A 27,104-nucleotide genomic window follows, 5' to 3' on the forward strand; every position below is an offset into this window, starting at 1 on the left:
CCATCGACCCAGAATGACGCGCATCCGAACACTTGCAGCCCTCGGTACCTTGGAGAAAAGGCTGTACGGTACCTCCGTACATCGTAGAAGGAGCTGCGAGCACGGCTTGACCTTGATACTAGGCAAGGCATGAGAGAGGCGCGGTGCCAGGGGACATTCCGGATGGTTTGATCGCTGTCCATGATTTCATTTCTATTCGTACGGTGGTACAATAAGGATTAAGGTCAGAGGAAGGGCTGTTGCTTTTTCTGCCCACCCATGCCCCGCGTCACGGGCCGTGACAACTTGTATGTAGGCTAGAGCATGCAGTCCAGAAACGCCGTCCTTGCCAAGAAGAGTGTGATGGGCAACACATGTGTCTATTGGCTCTAGACGGATCTCCGGCAGGACATGCGTGCAAATCTCCCGATCATACTGAAATGGGGAGTGCATGTTAAGCTGCTGCCTTAGGCTGAGCGTCAGTATAGGTGGTTACGGCCGATGCCTAGTCCTCACGTCGTTTATTGTCTCATTCGCGTGATAGCTCCAAACCAGGTTGGCATTGAAAGTCGGGGAGCTGGACTCACCTCCGGTGAGATTTTATCTTTTGAATCAAGCATAATTCCAAGGCTACTTGTATTCAGCCGAGAAGGTTACAGGCACGGAACCTAGCTTCGAGGGTGAAGGCACGGCATGGTCTTCGTAGTCCCAGTTCACGGGAGCAACGTTACTGCAATCAACTTGTTGATAATTATTCGACTACCTATAACTAACTTCTCTGAATACCTTCGGACAAATAGGGGACCGCCCTGCGTCTCCTCGTAAGATAGACATTGGCGTCGGTTACAATAGTGCAAAGGCATGTGAAGTATTGATATCAGCTTGCATCATGCATGCTTGGCACCTCGGATTCAGGCTGGGGGAAACATCACAGCAGATGAAGAGAGATCAATGATCCTAGCACAGCTGCTACCATCTGCATCAAGGGCGCTACCAATGGCACATTTCTGATAGGGCTGCAAAAAGGGACCTAAGTCCGAACAAGAAGACCTCAAGGGTGATGGATGCAGCAAGAAGCCAGCCATTCTGCCCGGCCAAGTTTGGCGGAGGACTCGTGGCTGGCGGCGAAATAAGCAATATCTCTGTGCCACCAGGGCCGCCCCGGGCCTTCGTGCCTCGCCCCGGCCCTTACTTCGCCTCTCTTCTTAGTGTTGTCCCATCACCTCGACAGTGGACACGTGTGACACTGATGTTGGCAGGCTGGAAAAGGAGGAAACACACCCATCCCTTATCCGGACGTGAGATCCTACACAGTGTTCTCTCCTACAGTGTCTATTCGACACTAGGTCTCGGGCAGAAAAAGGAACTAAAGGTCCGAGAGGGGGAAAGAGGAAAAGAAGGCTGGCACCGCTGGTACATGTCTAGGGCGCACTCCAAATCCCTGGGCCGCCATCAAATCTTTGGGACGCGTTGATGCTCTTGGATTTGTACACCCCACCACTAAACAAGCCACTTCAGCTAAATGCCAGTGGCGCGGTGACGACAGGGCCTTGTCACACAAGTATATCTCCACCACTCAACCCGACAAGAACTGGATGTTTCTCCTTGTACTTCAGTCACTTTTCGGCTCTCTTGCTTAAAGAGGCCTCACCATTTCAAGCAGCATCTGCATGCAAGGATCTTAGTAAGTCTCCGTGATAACAACCGTGATGCAGCTGTTTGAGACTCGACGCTGTACGATGCGCCGATGCCAAGATCGCCCTCGCATCCATTCCTCTCCCCTTCAGTGTAGCTTGCCACGCATACCACCCAATTCTGACAAGAACAATATGGAGACATGGCTGGGAAGATGGGCCTGGCCAAAACTACAGACAGTGGCGGCCGGTTGTGCTCAGTCCACTGGGGAGTAAATTACCGTCAGCATGATACTTAGCATCTGCGACGGCACAGTGGAAGGGAGTTGAGATCTGATATGTGACACAATTGGCCCGAACTACTCTTGGATTTACATGCATTAGCTTCGCTCTCATGAGATAATAAGCCTCTTGAACGAGAAGACGTTGCGCTGTCATGCGGAGCAATCCGGCTTCCTCACTCTCACATTGTGTAGGTTCCCCCTCTTTGCATGCCGGCCTCAAACCAAACGTAGAACAGAGCTCATCTACATTAGCTTCTACATCATGGGCTTTCACTGCCTTTGTTTCATGCTAACTTTTCGTTTTAGGGGTCACTAGGGGTATGGCGCAGATGCTGTGGCAGGACGATCCTCGCCGGGACTAACACCATTAAGATTACTTCGCAGAAGCTCGACCTCTGTCTGTCACTTGGTTTTCTCCTCGGAAAACGTCAGCGTGTCCTCTAAATATGAGTTCATATAGAAAATACTGAACTTGCTCTGGCTTTCCTGAAGATGCTCTGACTGATGGGTGACCCAGGCAGAAGACATTATTTTCGCCAAATCTCAGGGTCGCTTCCAGGCCCCCATCACGTATAGCTTGTAGGCTGATCATGAATAGGTAGTATATGCCTAGTTCAAGGTAGTGAGCCTCCATGGTGGTTAAGTAGGCAAGTGATTAGGCACTTGTGAATTCTACTTCCTCGAATCCTTGCACTGTTGCCAGGAAATTCAGTCCATCGGTATCCGGGCTGCTGACTGGCCGTTCCGGCCTCACGATGTTCACGGATAGGCACGAAGTACCTGTCATGGCCAAGATCATTCTGACCGCTTTCTGTTTCACTGCAAGCCCCAAAGCTAGTGGAAGTCTTTCTTCAGCTGCCGACTCTTGAGACAGTCTACTGTTGTGCGACCCCGGCGCCCCTTAATCCTCACTTCGTATTGTTCGGAACCTTCGGCGACACCTGTCACACTATGGGCTCTAGTGGGTGAAGGGTCCTAGACAGTATTACCCACATGCAAATTACGTGTGGTGTCAGGGCTCCCGAGTCCGTAGGGCTTAAGTATTAGCGCCCATTGGGGTGATGCTGTGTGGTTGAGAATGAGCTCGTGGCTCGAGTCTCTTGGATTCTCAAAAGACTACGGAGATAATAATCGGAAACTCGTGAAGTTGCGACTGTCCAAGCTGAAGAGTTATAGGCTATCCTGTGGGCTCACAGATGCATTGTCGTCTCTTTCTGGTGACTAGGTAGTCGCTATCTGAAATTCAGTGTCTTGAAGCCTCGAGACAACGGCCTGACAGGGTGTCGGGTAGGGGCTGAAGAGCGCTGTCAGGTCAATTTCAAGGAAATAGGTTTCGTTTCAAGTAGGCTATTTGTACGGTTGCATGCTGCAGCCGGATGGCTCGTCACAGATCAGACCTTGGGCAACATAGACAGTCAGCTCAAGGAGGCTCGTGAGGGGTGTGCAGTCTGATTCTTGGGAATGTTCTACGAATACTTTCTCGCGTTAAGCTGCAGATGGAGACATTGAGTTTAGTGGACTCAGAATGTATGCTGCTATGATGAGAACAACAGCTTCAGGTTCTCGACTGAAGCAGACACAGCTCAGGAATCGGGGGTCCGCCGCAAACCCTCAAAACCAAATACGGGGGGGCGGGCGTTTCTCCATGCTCCATGTACTCTATATAGGCGCTTCAGACCCAGCAATCATTGGTGATCATAGTGGCATGCTTTGGTACGAGAATATTTCCGAGCATACTGCCCCAGCCGTAGATATATTGCGTAAAAAAAAAAACGGACGATGCCTCGGTGTACTCGATTAAGCACCTCACGTAAGTTCTCGTACTTCCTGTACAGCGCTACTTTGGGTTAGAGTCCAGCTCCCCGTCTCTCGACGTCCTCAAACTCGTAAGGGTTCAACTCAGCTCCCGATGCGGCCCAAGTGAACCCTCTAAAAGTTCGAACGATCCCAGACGCGGCTCTCTTGGATCGTTCTCCTTGGGGCGTGCAGGCGGCCAGGTCGTCAGCGATCTTGCGGAGGAAACGACTCTCAATGGGGAGAAGGGCCATCCCCGTTCGAGCATTCACTGGTAGACGGCTTATTAACCTCGTGAAGAAAGTCGCCAACCCGCAACGGGCGTAGGTTGAGGCTTTGGAATGGAGGGCTATTCCCCTCCCCCTCTCCCCTTTGACCCCCCATCTATTAATGCATTCGTAACATGAGACCAATAATGGCGCCAAGAACGTGCAGTGAATAGATGGGACAGTACCTGATGGATCTTGATCTTTTTGGATTCGGTTAGTTGTGGCCGCCGAATATTTCTTCGAGGCCGCGTTCCCGGGTATGCGCCCTGTGAAATCGGTACAATCAAACGTTCAACTGCCTTCGAGGCATCGTGTGCTACTTATCCACCGAGTGATGTGAATTGAGACGAAAAGAGGACCAAGAAAAATTTCGCTACGTGAATCTGGCTGTGTCTCATTAGTTATCTCGAATCTCGGGAGGGCTCTATCACCACCCACATCCACGGAATAGCCCTCGCAGTCTCAGCCCAACAGACATATTCATAGAATATCCACCTGTTCCCGCGGTCCATAGTCTCAAATCTAGAACCTACTAGCGCTTGAAAGCATTTTCCTATTTCGTGATAGCGACTTGGCCTGGTATACGTGCGCCTCCACATTGCTTCTAGGTCCTTCAACCTTCGTCTACGAGCCGACAGGTCCATCGGACCGGGGAAATGTGACAGACCAAGACAGACCTTCTCCAGACGGCCTAGACCAGAAGGAGAGTAAGACGCACAGTGCGTTTAAGAAAAGTATGTCAGCGCGAAGTACTCCTTGACGGTGATCGAGGGTGGACGGCGGCCCCATCCTCGGGCTGCGTCCACCCTCGGCGAGAACTCAAATGCGAACCAGCTAGGTCACTTTGTGTAGTAAGTTGCAGACTCACATGATCAAGAACGCGGTAAGGGTCCGCGGTAAAGATCATGTCTTGGGTATTCTAGAGATTGTAAGCATCCGTACTTCCCCGGAGAGCGCCTTGTTGGTTTAATACCGGGGTTCAGATTGCTTGCTCCCTGATGTGGAATCAACGGCCGGATGCTGGGCCTGCACCCTGGTATCGCCTTCATGCAGCCTATCCGCCGCAGGATCTCGAATCCTCCACAGGCTCAACGCCCACGCACTAACCCCAGTCGCAAGATTAACGTACGCACGAGCTAAAAGGTGGTCTTGATGGGCCACAGATTTCCGGTAAATCCGGGTCAACTTTGGATTCGTCCACGTCCTCTGGTACGTCACTCAATTCGATGTCTACGCCTGTGGTGGGCCTAAAGTCCAAAGATACGGCAGTAGGGAGCGCCGCCGGTAATGCTCTCGCGCCGCCCCCGTCAGACACAGCCGACACAGGTGAGCATGCTTGGTCAACCGCTGGATGATTTATGACTACAAACAGGGATGCCGTTGCATGCCCACAATCCGCATACAGGAAGAAGAAATGTCTCCCTGAATGCTGGGAAAGACAGAGAAGTAGTGGGATATCATGGCTGGTCTTCAAGAACGATGGTGTAGATCCTCGAAGCGGGGAGCCGCCAAGATAGCAAAATGTCATTAAAGCGGGATGGGGAACCGCGTTATCTTACCATACATGTATTTTTCAAAGAAAAATAGACTTCGGATGCTTCAAGCTACAGTTTTCCATCGGTATCTTGCCTTCGGAGACACCCACTTGTCCGACTTGTATACCTTCTCAAGCCAATCCTTTTTCAACATTATCCCGAGCAGCATCGAGTCACGAGATCTGACAGTCGATTAACGGGTGGGAACACAAGCCAAGTGCGCCTTACCCTTGTCGTCGAATTCTCCCGGTCATTCGATTGAGAATTCGGTTTGCTCGTGCATCACCGGTTCATGCCACACCCAAGAAAACCACTTGCTCTTTGCGATAACTGCAGTCACACTCGATTTGATACCAAAAGATGGAGGATTCAGGAGCTCAATGGTCCGAGCACTGTGACCCCCTCGTCTTTGTAAGCCATTCCTGACCCAGCTCAATAACTCTCGCAGTAATTCTGCCCAGGCTACCTTCTTCCTAGAACCGTGAAAAGACGGTCTGAGTCAAACGAGAAGGGAGAAGGAAAATGACTAATCAGAATTCAGAACACCAAGACTTTGTACGATGCTGGATGCTCCGTTTACTCGGCGCCCTATGATTGCCAACACAGAGACTCGGCAACTCAGGGCCACTGGCAGTACGGCACTCTTGAAAACCAGAACAGTCCGCAATGTTTTCACCAAGCCATCAATGGGCCCTACAATGTCGACGCGTCTCAAGCTGTTAGCTGGACTCCAGCTCCATCCTCCCTCGATCATGGCTCATCGGGTGGGTTAATTCAGCAAACAAGCACTCTTCCGCCTAGAGTTCCATGGTCGGTCGGCCTGGTCTACAGCTGCTTCGTGCATCAGAACGATGGTACTCGGCCGCAAGAGAATCAAACTATCGACCGAGTGGTCTCTCTAAATGGTCAACACTTCAACCACGATGGGCGGATGAATCATTGGGAGGTTCCCGGGGAACGTGTTTCGACTACGGCGAGCTTGCAAATACCATCTCCGCCGAGATCAACAACTCTGTCTTACGGTTCTGCTAGTCCAGAGGATATTGTTTCGCCTCAAGAGAATCGTCTGCTCCATCGCGGTTTCCCGTTATCTGCCGAACTCTCTCAGCCAACTTCGATCAACCCGACTTCGCGGGGCGCCGTGCCTCATCAGCAACCTGAAATTCCTTCTCTGCCTAGTCCACAAGGCGATAGTCGAATCAACAACAAACAATCACGGTCTCAGAAGCAAGCCTGGAAGCAGTGCTTGACCTCTCCCACAAACAAGTCGAGTCCGCTTGAGCCACCAGAACAACCGGGAAACGCTCGTGGAGTCAAGTCACTTTCTGAGATGTCCTCCAAGCCTTCTCTCTACCATAAGCCAGCGCGGAATGCGGCAGCAAAAGAAAGGGACGAGGGTGGCCGGCTGTTGGAAATTGTCCCTCGGCCAAAAGACACCGAGTCACAAATCTCCAGTCAAGGACGAGAGACAAAGTCAGCTGGTCGACGGAAACGCGTACTGACGGACGAGGACCGACGCGCTGTGGCCGACACCCGCAAAATTGGCGCGTGTATTCGATGTCGTATGCAGCGTCTCAAGGTGAGTTGGCTATGTCCTCTTCCAAGATTGGCAAGGTCGATTGCTACAAAGAAGATGGGATCCTCGATATTGACCATGCGATATTAGTGCGAAGTTGACGCGGCAAATCGCGATGGGCCCTGCTTGACTTGTGCGAAAGTCGACTTGACTTCTTCAAAAGTCATTCACCGCCAGCCGTGCATACGAACCAAACTCGCCGATGTCGTCCTTTACAATGTCAATTACGCTGGAATCGACACGAAGCTGGGTCTTCCCGCCAAGATAATCGAGATCGAGAAGTGGGTTGACGAAGGTGAACATGACATCCAACTCGTAACGCGGGGACTGTGTTCTGTACCGATGAATATCCGGGTTCGCAAGTTCGACAAAGAGTCCATGCCGACGGACCAAATCAACTACTTCTGGATGAACGAATACAAGGGCGAGGTAGAAGAGACGAAACTCGAACCGTATGCTCTTGCCAGTGTGAGTTCGTCGAGGGAGCAGCTGGAAGCTTACATCGAGGCCAACGCGGTGAAGGGCTGGGAGGAGCAAGCCTATCGAGGTGATACCGACCAGCTCATTTCGAAACACTACAAAGCGGCAGTGGAGTACTACAACGATTGTGACCAACATCCCATCGACCGGCGTCTGTTACTCAACTTGTTCAAGTTCCGTTTCGCCCAGCGTGAGTGCTTTTCCCACTCTGAATCCAGGTTTCTGCATCAATTAAGTTGTGAAAATGTGGCGTTACATGTTCTAACAAGACTCCTTCGCTAGGCATCTTGACACGCCCTTCATGGATCTATAACAAAGATCCGAAGAGTCAAAATTGCCTAGGCATGACACCAGCCAAAGACGAATATCACCCTTTGATCGACAGAATTCCTACTCCGCCAACGACTACCTCGCAACTTCGTTCTATGGCTCATCTGCGACTGGTCAAGTACCACGAGCATATTCTTGAAGACCTTGAGAAGCTCTGCTGCAAGAAGATTCGAACATCCTTCTTCACGGTTTATCTCGTGACGTTCATCATGCTCCACGAGCTTGATGCGACTACAGAACACTACAAGAAAAGCCCCTCCTTCTGCGCTGCAAAAGAGGTATTACGCGGTCGTCTATACAGCTTGAGGACTCTTTGCTGATGAAGACTACAGAAAGAAGATAAAGAAGAGTCCTACCAGCAATATTGCGAAGTTGCGAAGAAGAGCGCAAACATCCTTCTGCTTCATTGGCAATATTACCGACGCGCTCCCGAATCATACTGCGCTGCCGACGATTTCCTGGGAGACCATGTTGCCCGATGGTTTTGGACTGGCTTGCAAGACAGACATGAAGGATTTTGCAGGCAGACCTGGAGGGACATGAAGAATGCTGGTAGGTGAAAACGCTGCCAACACTTACGTTTTAGCTTGACTAACTCTTTGGCAGGCCATTGTACCAATCAAACGTCCCCAGGAGATCCGTTTCACTGGATTTCTCAGATGTTTGATAGCGATTGGAGTCCGAAAAGTATATGGGACCGCGTGGATAATATTATCGCAAAGCAGGAACCACCGGCTGAGCCGGCGTTCAAGCCGCGGAAAGCGACGAAATTGCGATGAATGTTTTGACGAATGGAGGCGCGTTGGTGATGGTTTTGCATGGAATACACGAGGAAGGGTAGGACTGGTCATTTTAGTGGGAGGTACCCTGCATTTGGACATGAAGCTATCATGGCATGAAGTACGACGACGACGAATAGAATCAAAACTCATGTTGCCCGCACCTGTTTTGAACAGAAGTCCTATATATGGCTCTGAAACCGAGACACCAATGTTGGGCCTTACAAATGAGGTAGGTCCCTTCTAGTCATGTTGGTTGGCTCTCTAGAATAGGTATATTCCAACACAAATGCAGCGTGGGTGAATGGTAAGGTACTCATAGCAAAAGTCGCACACGCGCTTCTGTGGCTAGCCTATCAAACTTTGCCGTTTCAACCTTGCCGCACGCGTAGTATCTAGAAGTATCCTAGCATGCTAAAAATATTCCCCTCGAAAGTATTGGGCACATGTATTCTTGCTTCCCCTACCATGCTGGCCTCATCAACCTCCAGAGATGATCAAGTAGCTGCATACTGGTAGCTCGTCAACCTACCTTAGTTGAAGCAGACCCAGGCGGACAACTGCGGCGTACTTGTCAGCCTTGGGCGGCTTACCTGTCAGTAGTCTCACGGGCACCTTAGAGACAATCTCTCCCAACATGATGCCTGAGACCTTCATTGAGAATATCACGAATACCACCTGTAATGGCTGACAACTGTTAGCACAGTACTATCGATTGTAATCGAGTTATTTATTTCGACCCTCTCGGGAATCATCCTTCGGGCAATACTTTTTAAGCCGTGGGCATGAGACTCCAAGCTGTTGTCAATGGCCTAATTGATCTTCCTCCGGGTGAAGTCAAAATTTTGATGGCTTTGTGCGGCGAGCTCAAGCTGGAACTCATGATGAGTCTCCCATTCGTATCCTTTGAAGAGACACCTCTCGTGCAGCTGGGCAAGCGAAGCACTGGAGACAATCCTCGACGTGAGGTGCCTTAGCTAGCTGAGTGACTGCTGAAGGTACCTTATTCAGAAGTAGGTAATCCGCAAATCATGCTAGAATACGATGAACAGGACAGCACGCGACAACGTTAGGACACCACCATACTCGTGCGGCTATCTCTACCACCAGAACGCGCTGCGTGCCTTATGTTCCGGCACGCCGGCAAAGGTACTAGCACTATGTAAACGAAGACGCGAGTCCCTATCTACACGCACCGAAAACGAAGTATCGTTCTCAACACACCTCGTGCGCCGATGCTGCCAGCACAGCTCATAAGCCTTGCAAACACCAACTCAGGCCTCGCAGTAGGCAATATCGTCCGAGGGAACAAAAGTTCAAAAGTGATAGCACAACCTGGTTTCGATCCAGGGACCTCTGGGTTATGAGCCCAGCGCTCTACCCCTGAGCTATTGTGCTTGAGGCAGCCTGTTTAAAAGCAGATGCTTCGTTGAGGCGAGGCTGGGATTTATGGAGCTTGGACGAGTGTGAGTCATCGTGGGTGGATTCATGGCAGCCCCACCGGATTTGATGAACGGTCTTTTCTTAAGCCGTTGTTGTACGAGAAAATATTGCCAGCGCAACATCACTTTACGGAAGAGAGCATGCAAAGAGGTCAAGTTATAGGTATCTTGCGCAGAGTAGACAATATTCCTTTGGTCTAGATTTTGACATCTATGTAGCTAGTGGGCGGGCCAACACGCCATGGTATATTCGCAAGACATGATATTCATGAAAAATGCACAAACTCCCATTTCCTCTCACCACACTCAACGCGTCTAGAAGAGCCAAGAAAGGAAGGTCTTGTAGAACCAACCTCCCTTGCCGCCCTTGCCACCGTTGGCCTCCTTCTCGGCAGCCTTGCGAGCGAGGAACTCCTCCTCCTCGCGGTCAATGATATCCTTTCCGGTGTAGAAGTCGGCCTCGTGGGGCTTGACGCCACGGGTCTTGTAGTAGAACTTGTGGCCGAAGATGAGGATGAGGTAGAGGGGAATGCCAAGGTAGCCGGTGATGAAGGTCTTGTACTTCTCTTTGCCAAAGTCGCCGCCAGTGAAGACATCGTAGTTCTTGGTGAGGGCGATGATGATGCAGAGGAACAGAGCGCCGTAAGAGCCCCAGATGCCGACGGGGGCGACGTAGGGCAGGATCTCGTCGGGGATGTTCTGAGCCTTGCGGGCCTTGCACCACCAGATGTGGGTGACGAGGATCGAGATCCAGGTCAAGAGACCGAAGATGGTGGTGAGGTTGACGAAGTAGCCAAAGACAGCCTTGGAGTCGTTGGACACGTTCATGAAAGCCAGAAGGGCGAACATGGCGGAGAAGCCAAGGGCGTAGATGGGGACACCACGCTTGTCAGTGCGCTTGAAGATGGCAGGGGCGGAGCCGTCAGAAGCAAGACCGTAGAGGGTACGGGAGGCGATGTAGAGATCCGAGTTGGATGCAGAGAAGACGAAGATGCAAATGCAAGCGTTGATGATGTGGGGGATGACCTTGACACCAGCGAGCGTGGCAGCGACGACGAAGGGGGAGGCGGAGGCACCGGTCTGGGCTTTGTTGGCGAAGGCGAGATCCGGAGAGTTGTAAGGAACGAGCATGCCGATGAGGAGGACACTGAAGCAGTAGAAGAAGAGGATACGGTAGAAGGTGAGCTTGATCGCGCGGGGGATCGTCTTGCGCGGGTTTTGAGCCTCAGCGACGGTGACACCGACAAGCTCAGTACCGAGGTAGGCGAAGGTGGCGTTGACCATGCAGGACCAGAAACCATAGAAGCGGCCGGCATCGCCAGTGTCGATGTACTCCCTGAAAGCACTTGGAGGTTGTTAGTTATGGAAACGAGTTGGTTTGGAGGGTGTAAGTTAGACATACCCAGGGTTCTTCCAGTAGCGGAATCCCTTGCGATCGTGGTCGGGGCCACCGCCCAGAGCCAGGACGAGAGAGAAGATGATGATTCCGACAATGGTGACGACCTTGAAACTGGAGAGCCAGAACTCGAATTCACCGAAGAATCTGATACCGAAGTAGTTGATGCAGACAATGGCGACGAGGAAGATGGCGATGAAGACACCGGGGTTGACCTTTTCACGGTCTACCCAGAACTGGATAACCAAGGCGGCGGCTGTGAGCTGGTTGGGAGTGACAATAATGTACTTGAACCAATAACTGAAAGGCAAAATCATAGTCAGCACTTGGTGCGGAGAGAGAATTGAGGTGAAATGGAAGGGGTATTGCGACTTACGTCCAGCCAAGGGCAAAACCGAGCGAGGGGTCGCAGAATCTCGAGGCGTAACCAGTGAAACCAGAAGAGATGGGTAGCCAAGCAGCCATCTCACCGAGACCAGCCATGACGAGGAAGACAATGAAACCGACGAGAGTGTACGAGATGAAGACGGAGCCGGGGCCAGCCTGGGCGAGAGCCTTGCCGGTTCCGACAATGAGACCAGTACCGATGGCACCACCGATGGCAATCATGGTGATGTGGCGGGCCTTGAGACCACGGTGCAACTTCGTGTCTTCGCTGGTCTCGAGACCGCGAATGTGGACATTCTCCTTGAGGTTGTCGTCGTAGGTCTGTGTTTGGTAGCCCGTCTTCTCGATGTCGTGGCCGCCGTGAGCGCCCTCCGAGGAGGACGCCCGCTTGACAAGGCCGTCGCTCATTGTTGCTGTGTGGCGACTGAGTGCGTCGTACACAGAATGGGATGAGACTCTACTTCTGGATTTGGGCGAAGACAGAAGGTTGGGGGATTGACAAGTGAGAGCTCTGGGAGCGAGAGGGATGGGAGAGAAGTGAGAGAGGGCGAGGTACACAACGAGGTAGGGAGGGGGGTTCGAGGTTCTTTAATTAAGATTTCAGCGCCGGCTCGCGGGACCAGGGACGGAGGCGCGATAGAGAGGCTGCCGCATATGATGAGGGAAGGGTATCCGTCCATAGGTAGCAGCTCGCATCCCGTTTTGACTGACACCCGGCGGCGCCATACCAGCGGGCGAGGCAAGACAGGCAGAATCATAGCTGTCGCTCACACATACATCCCATGTCGCTCGTAGGTTCGTGGGCTGGACCTGGCCTAGCTTGCTTGGGGGTCTTGATGGAGCCTGCAAGACTGGGGCACTGGCGTCGTGCGCTAAGATACACCCGTCAAGGATCCCTGTAGGCGTCGCCGAGTGGTAGTCGGAGACGGATGGTGCTTATGGAGTTCTACATTGTTTTGACTGTTGGTATTACCTTTGGATGTTGGTCGCACTATCTTTCGGTATCTCTTTTACGTTGCGTGTACATGCGTGCCCACAATGGAGACTACGGGGACTAAGGTACCCGCACCACGCTCGCGGTTCTTCGCAGGCTAGCCAGGTGATTGTGGAGAGATAGAGGGAGAATGTGTGTGTAAAGGCCGTGTCTCACAGACAGCTTCTCCATTCTCTCCGTTAAGCCAGTCCAGTCTCTCAGTCAGGGCCCAGCAGTAGTGTACACTACAGTACCGCACTGGTCGAGGAGGGGACTGGAGGATGAGTGAGGGGAGGGGAATTGTGGTGGAGAAAAAGCCTGTCTACCGGGGTACGAATGGGCCAGGAAACGACAGTACGTAGTAAGACAAGGATAGGCTGATTCTGTGGATGGAGGGGGGCCGTGGCAAGGGTTCACTTGTCTTGCGGACAGGAAGCAAAGACAAAGGCAGCATGGGCAGTTGAGTTGTGGTTTGTAATATCTGTTGGCTGTGATTGGGCACTGGAAAGTTGCGTGTCCAACGCCGTTCAGCCTTGGCGAGCATCATCAGTGCAGTAAGATGGATGGGTGGCGGTGGGCAAGTTTGGAGAAGTATGAGTTGGATGTGTGGAGGTGATGGGAAAGCCATAGCTTCAGCGGGGGCTACGCAGTGAGTTGAGATGAAGAGAACAAGAAAGCAGAGATACGGATACTTGGCAGTCAAAGTCAATCCTTAACGCGGAGTCAACCGCCGAGCATGAGTCGTGATTCCAAGTCAGCTGTGCCTAGAAACTGCCCAGCTGTCCAGTCCTTCGCGAAGCCAGTTCACGCCAGTCTTACTCGCTGATAGGAAGAGTTGGGGAAAGCTTAGACGCGACAAGCAAAGGAGGATGAGCCCCGAAGTGCCTGAGCAAGCGAGACAGACCCTGGCTCGAGATGGGCAACGATCGGTGGTACCAAGAAAACACCAAGACAATGGCCGAATGCGCGGGATTCCTTCGACGGCCGGACGCAGCAGGTCGATGTGCCAAATTCCAGTTCTGCCACTTCGGTTGCAAGAAACAATTCTAGAGCAACGCCCGCAGAGTGAGCAAATCCCCCAGGTGGTTCCCTCTAGCAGCTTAAGAATTGCCTTGCATCGAGAGATTTGACACAGACTGTCGAAATTTCCACCGTAATACTAGTCGTACGGACTTACGCGATGATGCTTATCTCTGGGGCAAACTCAGTTTACCCTCATCGTTCCTCTTTCTCCCGATTTATCGCCAACAGCGGGAGATCAACAGACCTTCTATCACGATCAGGTTATAAGTCTTCCGACTACGAGAGAGGTAGTCAATCCGCCCGGCCACCCGGTACGCCTCTCTCACTCTCTCTCTCTCACTCTCTCTCTCTCTCTCTCTCTCTCTCTCTCTCTCTCTCTCTCTCTCTCTCTCTCTCTCTCTCTCTCTCTACCCTAGAACTTAGCACTGCGCAAGGCAGAGTGCGAGGGAGAGACACAGACGGCGTGCGAATATGCAGGCTTCAGCTGTTTCCGTCCCACAGCGTGGGTGCCCCGGACACGGATAAGGCGTACGGAGTTGGAGTACGGCGACCAGGACGCCAGAACAGGAACCACCACGACCAACACCACCACCACCTCGACCAGCTCTCGTCAAGTCACAGAGAGCCAAGAGATAGACGGCTCACGCGATGGCCATCTACTCGGGCAATCTGCGGGGACACCCTCAAGCCACGATTCATACCCTCGCGCCAATCACCGCCAATGGCTCGTGCCCAGATAGGCTGTTCGCTCGCTGAATCGATCCCAAGTATCCGTACTGCATTTGTTGCTGCTGATGGGCAGCGTGATTTTACCTTTACTAAGGTACTAGCAGGCTGGCAGTATTACTGGGAGAGCCTAGCGGGATCCCTCGAGTCGTCGACCCTGCAAGGGAACAGCCAGTCTTCACGAGGCACTGATAGAGATATCGGCGTGGCCGTCTCTGCCCAGTCTCGATGATGTTAATCTAGGTACTGCTACTGCATGGAAGAATAGACCGTTCGTCGCATCACGTCTGTTCACTGACTGGCTCTCTGACAGCTCAACACCAAGTGGTGGCTGCGTCTGCCAAAAGCTTAGAAAGCGCGCCACTGCGCCATCTGCGCCATCGTGCCCGTGTCCAAGAACCGCCAGCGGCTTGTCCATCTCTTGAATCTCTTGTTGCTTCTTGGAGTCTCAACCTCCCGCAGACGACCCGTTGCTCGGCAGAGGGGATGTGGATAGAGCCGCCGTTGAAGGAAGTCTGCCCCATGATTCCTATTCTCTACCCTTCACCATGTGCCCCTCCACGAGTCCACAGGAACAAATGCCCAGGCCAGAACAGAGTAAACGAATACGTACATGTTATGTGAACCTTTTAGGTGTTCAGCTTCACCAGCGGGTCGCTAAATAAGTCTAATCGCGACGCTGACAATAACGCTTATTGATCATATCGTCCGCGTGGGCATTCCATCTTACGTTCTAGAAACGCGCTGCATCTTCCCACCCATCCCTCCCAGACCTCTCACCACGGGCCCCAACCACCATCTTCCCTGCCACTCTCCCCCTCCATCGCTTCTCCAGCTGCTGCCTCGTCCACTCAGAGCCTGGATCAATCTCCCCGCCAAGACGTTTATCTCTGGCCCAAATAAGCAGGTCCTTATCTCCTCCACATGGCCCCTGTACTCCTCTTCCCTGCCTCGGAGTGGGAACTTGGGAAAGTTGAGCATGGGTTTGCCCGAGCTTATCCTCGCCCTTGGCTGACTTTGGCTTAGACTACCGATGGGCGACCTCGGATGGCTTGGGACGGTTCGGCCACTTTGCCTCGTCTTGTCAAAGCCTGCCAAAGTCAATGGCTGGAAATGTCTTGTCCTGGACAAGTCGTAAAGTTGGCTCACGTTCCCGTCTGGCAGTCAGCATTACCTATCCGTACTGCCACTCTGCCATAGAGGCATACCTAGACAGAAAAGTCTTGCTAGCATGTTTTGTTTCTTGGGAGCCGGGACTGAATGACCACGGCTGCATTAGCCCCGCGAGACCCCGTCGCTTTTGCTCGGGCACCTGGCCGCATGCAAGTCCCCTGCCCACCCATTGAGTGCGTCGTACGAATGGCAGAGCGTCCTGTCCTGCGGGAACTATTCCCAAAGAGTCGGCAGCGTCTCTCCCACATCCCAGCCCAAAGGTCCATTCTGCATTTCTCGGGACTCTCTGCGCAGTAATTACATGCTAGCTGGGGCGTCTGGGCTGACTGGGAAAGGTCAGCACTTCTCAGCTGCATGCGTGATGCGAAAATGAGACTCCAGTCCGCTCTTCACCTCAACGTGAACTGACGATGCGCTGGAATGGCGGCGCCAGGGCAGATTTGATGTCTGATTGTCGTCACGCAAACGTGGGACACTCGGCCGGATCGCATACCGAAGGGGATCATCGTGCTGCTTCCCTCTGATTGACGAAAACAAGCCCAACAGCGCCAGATGCGCCGTTGAACTCAGACACCCACTCGCAAAGTGCACAGCCATCCTGGGGGAAGACCCTTTAGCCTGTGGTGCTTGGCGATCAGCGCGTCGTCTTTGACAAGTTTGGGGTAGGTATTCCCAGCTTGCCAGTCAAGAGACAGTCAATAGACAGTCACACAGTCAGACATCAGACTGTCAGACGTGATCCATCCCGTTGTCCCCCAAGGTCCCCAATCCTCCGCAGTGCAGGAATACCGTACATGAGTCCCCAAGTCCCGGTCCCGGTCCCACGCGTTGGTCGAAGATGCAAGCAGCCGACTCGAGGCCGGCTCGTCGTCATCTAAAAGGACCCAGCTCTTAATTCCCGACGTCTGTCCTGGCGCTGCAAGATCTGGGATAGCGGGCGGGACAGAGCAGGGATACTGACTTTGGTACCGTCGGTGAGCAAGTTGAACGGCTATTGAAAGGCTGAAGTCCAAAGATGTCTCCTCTCCACGGAGCAACTTGTGACGAATTCCCTTCCGTCACCGCGAAACGGGTCTTCCATCTACCGTCCAAACAGACTGTGCGAGTCGAAACTATGGTCCCCCGGAACGATGTGCGGGCGTCTGATATTGGTTTCTCTTCTTCTTCCCCCTCCCATTCCCGAGAAAATCGAAACGGCCTCCGCTCCGGCGCTTCCCACTGTTCTCAGAAGTACGAAAAGTAATCAAAATCGCGCCATTCCCAACGCGCCCCTAACCCGAATATTGTGCCGGATCAGCTTTGCCAAGAGGCCCTAGATGCGGTATTTTACCCATCACTGCTCCGGCGACTCGCATGCGCGCCTGGATTTGATGTCTTCTCGGCCTTGGCCCGGCTAGGCGCCTCGGACAGTCTCCTAGGCCTGCTAGGCAAACCAGTCTGCCGGTGGCTTGCTCTAGTGCTTTGTGTGCCGAAATCTGCAAAACACACGCTTGAGGCTGCACTAAGAGACCGACTGAGAATTCGCAACGGCGAGAAGACCGTGGAGTTGTTGAGACCTCACAACTCCTTTATCGAACGACCTAACTTTTGTGGTCAGTTTTTTTCGCTTTCAAATAACCGCGATAGACAATGCTGGCATAAGTTAGGTAGCCGAAGACGCGAGGTAGCTGTTGCATCGCAGTTGAATCGATCGTCGATGCAGCCTCTGCGGCCTGAAATAATTGTGAGTCTCGGGATGCTACCCTCCCTGCCTTTCCCCTTGCTCACCCACCGACGGCTACTCACGGCCAACACCTCAAAGTTTTTGTGCGTGCCTGAAGGTGCTAGGTATCCCCCTTCACTGGCGTCTTCTACGCATTTTCTAGCGTTTCCATGGCCGCCATCGCCGAGAGAGTAGTTGCTCGTCCCTGGCGCCTCTCGTAAAGTTTCCAAAGTGTGGGAAATAACCCTTCAAAATCTCTGTGTGTGCAGTGGGTCACTTTTCCCCAGCTCTTCCACATGATGTCTCACGAATCAGTGATGCTTCAAATTGACCAGACCCCAGATGAGACTAACTAGGGCAGTAAGTGCAATATGGAAATTCCCATGTGCATTCGGTAATTCCAGGCCTTCTCCAGGTATTTAGCAGCTCTTGAAAAAGCTTGGGACGAACGCACAGTTGGGGAAAAGGAAGCGATGGGGTAATGGATTGGTACTATGGAGTAAATTTCTCGTAAGAGGTTGGCATTCTAGCGGAACCTCTGTTGACGCCATTCTTCTCTCCCGCAAACACCCAGGCCGCCCAACGATCAGACTTATTGTGCCATCTGTGAAAGAGAGATTCTATTACGTGAAATGGCGGGGAGATTCGTGAATCCGTCTCTTGGCTGTCTTGATTAACCTGGGGTATGGGGTAAGGTAGCGAGGGAGGGGTTCAATGGATGAACCGGAGGCCAAGGCTATTATGGTTCTCTCTTGATTCCGGAGCAGTGAGGAGACAATTTTGACAGATACTGCGCAGAGCGTTCTGGTGTCACAGTCCTCGCTGATTGAGACACGGGAAGTCTTGTTTTCCGTAGGGAAACGGATGGTCTCTAATCCCTAGAGTAGAGTACAAGATACAGCGGTCAAGAGATCAGCCTCGGCCGCCGCCGCCTTATCGGGAGGGAGGCTGAAAACGCCAGCTGAAGTCAGCCTAGATGAATGTCTTGACTGCGACGCCCAACGGGACACGTTGCGAAATACAAGGTTTGTTAACGGCATGCAGGACGGGTACGGCTCTCTCATGAGCGTCATTGCTCTTACGGTCAGTTCCGTTGCCGGTCAGCTGAGGAAAGTTAGTTGCTCATGCCGAAGGGGACATGTCGGCTCTCTCAGAGCACTGCGGTTAGCATTCAGGTGGTCCGGCGGCTCCCGCAGACCCCCGACAAGTGGGTGGCCTGAGTTCAATTGCGATGCGATCGACTCAGCCTCAGTAGCGTAGCATGCCCAGACTAGATCCGCAGACTGTTGAAGTACGAGCGGTCATGTTTGCATGCTGCACTCGTCTGGCACGTGAAGAAAGAACGGATGGCTTCGCATCTGGCAGGGAGTATCATGTCACGGCAGATAATCTTCCTACCGCTATTGTTACATATGATACAATGTAATATGATTCTATTGTCGTGGCCTAAGCCTTAGCCTCTATCCCGAAGCTAGCCAGTGTACAACATGCCAGCGACGCTCGCCGACGTGAGGGTTGAAAGTACGCCGGCGAACAGGGCAGACAAGGCGACTCGTGACACATCTCCGGCGCGTCCGGGAGCAATCTGTGAAAGAACACCGATCTGAGTTCCCAGTGAACCAATGTTGCCAAAGCCCTGCGATTTCTGATCAGTCTTCTACTCTACGTAGGGTTGCGACTCTGTCAAAAGTTAACTTACGCAGCAGGCATAGGTTGCGATGAGCTTGGATCGAGGTGACATGGAGATGTAAGGTTCGACCTTGCTCGACAGAGAGTTGAAAGCAACGTATTCGTTGGTGATGATCTTGATTCCAATGAGCTCTCCCACTGTGAGTAGGTCCTTCTTGGGCACACCCAGACACCAAGCGACGGGGTAAAAGACGTAGCCCAGGACAAGTTGAAGGGTCAATGGGGGATCGTCGATGCCCAAGAACTTGCCAAACCAGCCGAGGATGCCGTTGATGAGGGCGACGAAGGAGATGATGCAGAGGAGAGTGGCGACGATCATGCCGGCCACCTTGATACCGAACCAAGCTCCATTAGCAAAGGCGTGGATGGCGTTGGCAGCCTTTTCCTCGTCATCCGGAACTGTGATGCTACCGCGAGTGATGCTTTCCTCTGTCTCTGGGTAGCGAAGCTTTGATACCGCAATACTTGCTGGAATAGACATGACGCATGACGAGACAAGAACTTGTGCGTCGAGGCCGAGGCCAATGTAACCAACCAGCACGGATCCCGCGATAGTAGCAAAGCCACAGGTCATGACCTGATGGATCTCGGCCAGCGTAAGGTACGGCACGAACGGCTTGATGAGCATTGCCGATTCACCTTGCCCGACGAAAGGGGTTGCCGTCGCCACCACGGCCTCGGCGCCTGAGACACGAAGCGACCAGAAGAAGAAGACGGCAAACTTCTTGATGAACCATTGCAGGAACCCGCAGTGATAGAGCAGCTGGACGAGCGAGATGAAGAAAATGATGGCCGGGATCACAGAAATGAGAAACCAGGTCAGAGCAGATACTTCAGTCGACGTCAAGAACTCGAGACCCTGCTTTGCGAAACCCAGAAGCGTCCGGGCCATCTCGGAGATGAAGGCAAAGATGTCGTAGCCGACGCCCGTTTTGAGCACGAATACGGCTATGATGAACTGCGTGAGCATCCCGCCGATGACAGTGTGCCAGGGGATCTTCCTCCAGTCGCGGGAGGTGAGGGTGAGAAGACCGATCATGAGAAGCAGGCCAAAGAGACTGATGGCGCGACTGGCACGAGTGTTCTCTCCTACTTCCTCAGGGACCATGGAACCGACAAGGAAGACGCCAATGGTGAGAAGCGCAGCAAGAGGCTGGTGCAGCTTGCTGGGGATCATGTCGTACGCTCTGCCAACGGTGTGCTTCCAGACGAAGCGCAGCGGTACCATGACGGCAGCGGCAGGGAGCCACAAGGTGACGATGCGTATGGTGATGGCGAGATAGACCAGGAAAGACTTCAACCAGCCCATCTTATCGCGCTGGAAGATGAGGCCGACGATCCACCATCTGTCCAGGATTTTTCGGTCAACCGATGCCACCAGACTAGCCACCATGAAGGGGGCATCTGAGAGCATGAGAGAGGTTCTCAACTTACGCTGTGAACAACATCCATACAAACACGTGGATCGGAAGCTTGAACTTCCTGTAGAACCGGGCCACTTTCGCTCCCTTGCCCTTGGCATCTCTCATCGAGTCGGTCTGGTTGGTGCCGACCTCCAAGTCGCTCGTGTCGACGACTTGTTCTCTGTCGCGTGACGACTTGCCCGTCTCGTCGCCCTTGGGCGGAAGAGAGCGAATAGGAGGGTCCACACCCGCCTCGCCGCCGGGCCCAATCTCGTTCCCGGACCCTCCTCCTCCTCCTCCGTGCTTCTCGGACTTCATGTCGGTGCCAGACATGTCCTCGCCCGGCGCTGCTGCAGTAGTAGGACGCATGGTTCGCTTTTGGCTTGTGTGCCGTGCCGTCCACTGCGCACGGGAATGGTGACGAAGTAGGGGGGAGGTTTGAACAGGACGAGCTTTTCAGGGACTGGAGCCCCGTCCAAGAAAAAATTTGGCGAGTTGTGGAGAGGAATTAGCGGAGCCGGGAGGCGACGTCTTGACCGTGTGGTGATCCAGTAGGAGATGGGACGATGATGCTGGGAGGGGGGAGGTCAGTGCGAGCTTTTGCTGCGCCCACCGGACGAATATCAACTGAGATTAATGAAGATGCTGGGTCTCTACCGTAAGTCAACGAGAAGACGGTAGGCAAGATGGGATGAGACAGGAAGCTTAATGCGGCCTGATAATGGGAGGCTTCTCCGGATCCTCCAGCTTCGCAAATGATCGACGATGTTGCACTGTGGCGGGATGGCGGCGTGTTGCATGTGTTCATCGCCTGACAGCGCGTTCGGGTCTGTCGAGTCGGCCCTTTCTCCGTGTTCCCACTTCGATCCCTTGGCTTTCTTGGGGTTTACTTGAGCGCCACCCAAACTCATTCTTGAGAACCGCGGAGACCGCCGTGGTGCATTGAGTTGCTCCGGCTATCATACGGATACTTTACCGACAACAACACGTGGCACCGTGTCTAACCGGTGATTCTTATTACCTTCAAGATACTACCTGCCTACTGTTGCGGGGAAGCTGGCGCTGGCGTATTTCTCCACGAAATCGGTTATGCGGAGCTAGAGGAAGAAGAGTATTGAGCTACTGGTCAGAGCTAGGTGATGACGTCGCATGTCTTAGTGAAACCGATGATGTCAAATGTGAAAATAAGGTGCGGCTTAGATGTTGGGACGAACTGATAGGTCGATTGATCTGTTGACACAACGCAGACTGAGTCAAGGCATTGTTGCGACTGAACAAAGTAATGAATGGCGAACTCATCCGTCATGCGAGCTGTGATCATCCAATGGCTCTCAGGAAGATTAAGTGAGATGTAACTTTCGTTCTGGGACTCTCAGAAAGCTAGTCAGCAGCTCTGGTAAGCCTAATGTGCAGACTGAGAGTGGATTGCTATTCCCGATGTCGACAAAAAATAGAGTTTCGGGTTCTGGACGGCCTAGACGTACGTAGTATCGCCATGTCGGATAACCCGGCTGGTGTTGAGGGGTGTAACCAGCCGGGTGTATCTCGATGAATCTCCCTCTCGTCAGCTGTCGTGAAAGCCATAGATCATCATTCTATTCGAAGGAACTTTGGCAATGTACAAATCTTGTTGTATTTCCTCCAAAAGCCAAACTATTAATACCTAGTCAAGGCGCTGGTGACCGACGACGTACAGGTCCGGGGCACCAGCAGAATTAAAACTTAATAATTACAGTTGCAAGAAATATTCCTATATAAAGCGATTGCAACGGCCACTAATACCCAGCAAAGTCACCAATCTCGACATTAGGCGTGATGTATGGTTGGATCTTGTCCCTCGTCTTGGTCCTCTGCTCATAAGCATAGGCCAGGCTGATGAGCTTTGCTTCGGAGAACTTTGCGCCGAGGAAGCTGATACCAAATCTATGACCAGTTAGTATTCGACAAGCAGTTAAACGTACGGTCTACTTACGGGACATGGGGACCAGTATCAACGAGGTTACCCCTCCTATTCTTGATCACCGTGGCATTCGCGGGATAGAAACCCAGGGGAACGGTAATCACGGGTGCTCCGACGATAGCGGCCCAGGTGCTAGAGAAGCTTGTCGGCAAGATGACGGCGTCGAGATTGTGCCTTTCCAGTGTTCCAAATAGCCCGCCCTCGCCACCAAGGAACGCACTCTCTTGCCAGGCGGCCCAGAATCGCGGGTCGGTGTTGTTGAACCCTTGCTCGTCAAGAGCCTCATCCCAGACACCCGTATTACGATCAGGGTAATCCTCGAGCGCGAATGATTGCGTGAATTTGCGGACGTCGGCCAGAGACTTCACATTGTTCGGGTTGACTGTGAGGTCAGTGAGATAGGAAGCCAAGTTCGAGATGAAGTCTGCGTTCAGGACGATGGTTTCGGAGTTTGACGTAGCTAGCTGCTCCGCGGCGGTAAAGTTGGCATTGTCGACAATGACGGCACCAGCCGCCTTGAAGACCTCAAGGGTCTCCTCAAAGGCATCGGTTTCAGTCCCGGTGGTGTTGTCGGAGAAGAGTTCGATGGCATTACGAGGGATCCCGATGCGAGTTCCTCGCAGACCGTACATATCGCAAGCGGCTGGGTAGTCTGGTATCTCGCCATTGTTGGGTATCGCTGACGTGTAGTTATCGTTGGGGTCTGCGCCGGCGATAGCGTGGAGGATGTAGGCGGCATCCTTGACGGTGCGGGCCATAGGTCCGATGGTATCTTGATGTTCACTAATCGGTATCACCAGGTGCCGGGATGTCAGGCCAACGGTTGGCTTGATGCCGACAAGATTGTTACGTTGAGAGGGCGAGACAATGGAACCATCGGTCTGAATAGTGTGAGTAAAGATGGCCTAGTGCACATGAAGCTGTATCACGTACCTCGGTGCCCAGAGCCGCAAGTGCGAGGCCAAGATCTGAGGCCACACCACTACCACTTGAACTTCCACTCGGATCTTGCTGGGGATAGTAGGCAGCATAGACCTGACCTCCGTACGCGGACCACCCGTTGCTCGTATTGTTGCTCCTAAAGTTGGCCCACTGGCTGAGGTTGGTCTTGCCGAGGATAATCGCACCAGCCTCTCGAAGCTTCTTCGCCATGAAGCTATCTTGAGAAACCTTGGCACCTAGCAAGACCCATGAGCCCGCAGTGTTATTCATCTGGTCGGCGGTCGCGATGTTGTTCTTGATGAGGATGGGAATGCCGTGGAGCGGACCCTTGATTGTGCCGTTGGCGCGCGAAGCATCCAGGTCGGCGGCAATTGATAGAGCATCCGGGTTCACCTCGGTCACGACATTGAGTGTACTATTCACTTGATTGATGCGGCCAAGATAGGCATTGACAAGGTCGACACTGGTGAAGAGCCCGTTTTCGAGGCCCTCGGCCAATTCGTCGAGAGTCACATCTATCAGACCGGGAAACGGTACACCCTGGACTACAGTTCAAGTCAGTGAATAGACCGGACTACAGTTGATATGATGGCAAGCTCACCCGTCGTCAAGCTGGTCGCAATGCCAAAGATCTTGAGCCAGATCAGGGCGAGAATAATCACTGGGCGATAGGTTGCCATCGTGCCCAAGTGAGCGAGAGCAAGTCCCGCGATGGTTGGACTTCAGATGGTTGACTTAATCCCGAGGCATGTTCTCCATCATCCAACCTGGGGTTGCTTTCATTATAAACACAACTGTCCAAGCCAAGATATCTCTGCGTGCATGCTTAGCTCGATGCAGAGGTGCATCGCGTAGAGTAGTCTGCCGGCACGGGCCCGGAACCCGGCGAGAGTGATAAGAAACGGCCGGGATCGCGTAGCTTTAGTCAACGCGGAATGATGGTGTATCCAGCCAAGAGAGGCAGCTCATTTTGATAAGAACCCGGGAGCCAAAAGTCATGACGTGTACGGAGAGTGAGATTGGGGTATGGGACCTTTTCTCCCCCTTGTACGCAGTGTTAGTCATACCGGCAGACGTCGATACCCCTCAATTATTGACAAGGCATTCGCTTAAGGTAATGTACCGCAAGATGAAGTGATCAAGCGGTTGTAGCACGGGATGTTGCACCGAGCGGCTGGAGATGCAGCCACAAAACCGGTGAGAAGTGAGGGGCACGGAGGATCCTACGGAAGCACGAGAGAGAAGGGGGAGAGGCGCGGGGAACAGGTGCCGGTCCACCGGGGGGCCGCGGGGGGAAAACCCGTTGCGCTGGTGGAGACTTGGGTGTATGTACGTACCTCCATCCGCTGCCCGGCGTCCTTCCGGCTTATGTCAGCTTACAAGAGGCACCTTCACTCCTCCCGGTTGATCTTCGGCTCTATATCTTTATCTTATCAGCCAAGCCCGGCTGGGTACTTTCCCGGCAAGAGGTTTTCCCGCTCGGAACGGCCGAACAGCGAGATGGCTTATGTAAGTGCATGATGTAAGTCGAAGGTCCTCGCTTCGATGCTCAGACGCGCCCTCGTCCCCAAACCCCCCCCCCCCCCCCTTCTCTCTCTTCATGAGGCCATCAGCACGAATCGGACGGTACTGACTTTGGCAAAGCATTCGTCACCTCATGTATCCATCTTCTCGTCATACCCCGATCAAGCCTGTTCCGTAATCTCATGGCATGTGGCCCACGCATCATATATCCAGATTCTGACGTTCTGGCTCGCAGGTGCAGCCTGGAAAGTCTATCTTCTGCCTATCTGTCCATACTGGCTACTCAGTCACGATCAGTCAAGAAATCCGAGAGTCAAGACTGCAGAATCAACACTTTCTAAAGTTCTGGCCAAGACTGCGAGAGACCAAAAATAGGACCGTGCCAAGAGCCATCTGCAACAGCTCTTCTACAGGTTATGCAGCATCGTCACATACCCTGCGCCACAGAGTCTCATACCATCAGTTCCTGCATGTTGCGAGTCTCAAAGATCTGCACAAACATCGCTTACGCAGAAAGCTTCTTTTGCAGCGTGAACCCGAGGAAACGTCCAAGAGTTGACTCTCCGCCATTCAACGGACCAGGCCGCGTTTGCCAAGTTGACACTGCCGAAGCGTACAACAAATGCATGATATTCCCAGCAGACTAAGCAACCTTGCCTGCGGTAACGGCGGAATCTCGCCCAACAGGCTATCAAGGAGACATCACGGAAATCACAAGGCAAAACGATGTGGAGCTCCTATTGGCTGAGCCATCGTACCTGCAAATCCGCCTCAATAACGTCTTGTCTTCTGATACGCCACCTAGGCATGATTCAGTCTGGTCACTTCAGACGATGTTAGCCCTAACTTCTGAATGAGTAACCTGCCCGTTGAGCCGGCAAAGCCAGCGTCCCAGCCCCCTGAACAAGTACCTTGGTTTCCACGACTATCAGCAGGCCCTACGAAGTGAGAGGCGCATGAAACGATACCTGCTGGACGTCCATCCTTGTGGATAACTCCCGACTCTCTGGGAGATCGCCGCTGGGGAAGCAGGCAGCTTGGCAGCCCACCTTACCCGCGCCATTTCATGCACCAGATTCGTCCGCCACTCATATCCACTGGCGGCTGGTCGCCGCTAGACGTCCGTGAGCGACTGCCGCTTTGCCCATCCAAACTGTCAACATTCCTTCGCATGAGGTTGCGCAGAGCACCCGATCTTGTCATCTGAGTGGGCTGTGGTGCACCACGGTTCGCTACGAGATGCTCTTTACCACTGCCGTCTGAAAGGATTCCGTCGTTCTCCACGCCAGCTGTCAGGACGTTTCGCTGGCATCCAAGTGAGAGAGCGCCAGTCTTGGCGTACCATAGTACCATATGATATCAAGGACGACATGAAAATCGACGTCGGTTTTGCCTATGTGGCTCGTGATGCAAGATTGCATCGTATTGCGTTTGCTGAAAACTTTGCTGCAGAGCCGCGGACTAGTCTAACTATGCTGACCTTAATTCTCACTTTTCCCCCCTTCTCTCCACAACGTGGATTCTTGGATGAAGGACCAGATCAAGGAGATGGATTACGTTTTTCTCAAGCATGGACCGAGAACTTGAGTTTCTCGGCAAGCGACGATTTACCTCTCAGCCTGCATGTAAACCAACCACGGGCCACGCACTAGACCGTCAGGCTTTCAAAACACTCTCGAAATGAAGCTAACACAAACTCGCTGAACTATCGTCAGAATCCAGGGAATCGCAAGAGGGCAAGGTTCCCGAAGCTTCCAGCCTGCATTCGGGCGAAGTCGAACCGCCGATGTGGTCGCGAGGAGATGACAGCCAACCCTTGGCTTCCACGACCTGGCCCCCTCGTCCCTTTGGCGCCATAGGTAAGCTTAAGACCAGGACTCTGCTTGCCGAGAGCGTAGAAGGGCAGAGGGATACTCCAGGCCAGCCTCCAGGACACACCATCTTAAGGGAGGCGCTGAAACGAATCGACATCGGACGAGTTGGTCTATCTCGCGTCTTCTTGCAGAATTCTGCCCAAGGCTGACATCAGACGAGGAGAGCCTCCACCCACGAAACGCCCCAGCGAAACGTCTCTTCATCCTAGAAAGTTAGGAGAAATAGCGGC

General features: G+C 53.0%; 7 protein-coding genes across 7 annotated transcripts; 1 reads left to right on the forward strand and 6 right to left on the reverse strand.

Annotated features, from left to right (window-relative positions):
- Nucleotides 1-3,925: 3,925 nt before the first annotated feature.
- CABS01_00731 (uncharacterized protein) lies at nucleotides 3,926-4,075 on the reverse strand (the record flags this gene model as incomplete). Its single annotated transcript, XM_060534112.1, has 1 exon — nucleotides 3,926-4,075. One exon carries the CDS (start codon nucleotides 4,073-4,075, stop codon nucleotides 3,926-3,928), a length of 150 nt encoding a protein of 49 aa, XP_060401190.1.
- Nucleotides 4,076-5,855: 1,780 nt separating this feature from the next.
- Nucleotides 5,856-8,660, forward strand: CABS01_00732 (uncharacterized protein; the record flags this gene model as incomplete). Its single annotated transcript, XM_060534113.1, has 6 exons — nucleotides 5,856-5,906; nucleotides 6,037-7,074; nucleotides 7,162-7,741; nucleotides 7,834-8,159; nucleotides 8,214-8,433; nucleotides 8,488-8,660. The coding sequence occupies 6 exons, from the start codon at nucleotides 5,856-5,858 to the stop codon at nucleotides 8,658-8,660; spliced, it is 2,388 nt and encodes a 795-aa protein (XP_060401191.1).
- A 1,757-nt stretch (nucleotides 8,661-10,417) lies between these two features.
- CABS01_00733 (amino acid permease) lies at nucleotides 10,418-12,293 on the reverse strand (the record flags this gene model as incomplete). Its single annotated transcript, XM_060534114.1, has 3 exons — nucleotides 10,418-11,447; nucleotides 11,505-11,798; nucleotides 11,875-12,293. 3 exons carry the CDS (start codon nucleotides 12,291-12,293, stop codon nucleotides 10,418-10,420), a joined length of 1,743 nt encoding a protein of 580 aa, XP_060401192.1.
- An 887-nt stretch (nucleotides 12,294-13,180) lies between these two features.
- Nucleotides 13,181-13,486, reverse strand: CABS01_00734 (uncharacterized protein; the record flags this gene model as incomplete). The annotated part of the gene is made up of 1 exon (XM_060534115.1): nucleotides 13,181-13,486. One exon carries the CDS (start codon nucleotides 13,484-13,486, stop codon nucleotides 13,181-13,183), a length of 306 nt encoding a protein of 101 aa, XP_060401193.1.
- Nucleotides 13,487-16,116: 2,630 nt separating this feature from the next.
- On the reverse strand, nucleotides 16,117-16,377 carry CABS01_00735 (uncharacterized protein; the record flags this gene model as incomplete). The annotated part of the gene is made up of 1 exon (XM_060534116.1): nucleotides 16,117-16,377. One exon carries the CDS (start codon nucleotides 16,375-16,377, stop codon nucleotides 16,117-16,119), a length of 261 nt encoding a protein of 86 aa, XP_060401194.1.
- Nucleotides 16,378-18,953: 2,576 nt separating this feature from the next.
- CABS01_00736 (NupC family nucleoside transporter) lies at nucleotides 18,954-20,943 on the reverse strand (the record flags this gene model as incomplete). Its single annotated transcript, XM_060534117.1, has 3 exons — nucleotides 18,954-19,118; nucleotides 19,182-20,517; nucleotides 20,606-20,943. 3 exons carry the CDS (start codon nucleotides 20,941-20,943, stop codon nucleotides 18,954-18,956), a joined length of 1,839 nt encoding a protein of 612 aa, XP_060401195.1.
- A 1,406-nt stretch (nucleotides 20,944-22,349) lies between these two features.
- On the reverse strand, nucleotides 22,350-24,156 carry CABS01_00737 (amidase; the record flags this gene model as incomplete). Its single annotated transcript, XM_060534118.1, has 4 exons — nucleotides 22,350-22,497; nucleotides 22,547-23,415; nucleotides 23,468-24,021; nucleotides 24,078-24,156. The coding sequence occupies 4 exons, from the start codon at nucleotides 24,154-24,156 to the stop codon at nucleotides 22,350-22,352; spliced, it is 1,650 nt and encodes a 549-aa protein (XP_060401196.1).
- Nucleotides 24,157-27,104: the final 2,948 nt, after the last annotated feature.

This window comes from Colletotrichum abscissum (assembly GCF_030869225.1).
Source record: "Colletotrichum abscissum strain IMI 504890 chromosome Unknown Scaffold_2.1, whole genome shotgun sequence".
In the NCBI taxonomy this organism is placed as follows: domain Eukaryota; kingdom Fungi; phylum Ascomycota; class Sordariomycetes; order Glomerellales; family Glomerellaceae; genus Colletotrichum; species Colletotrichum abscissum.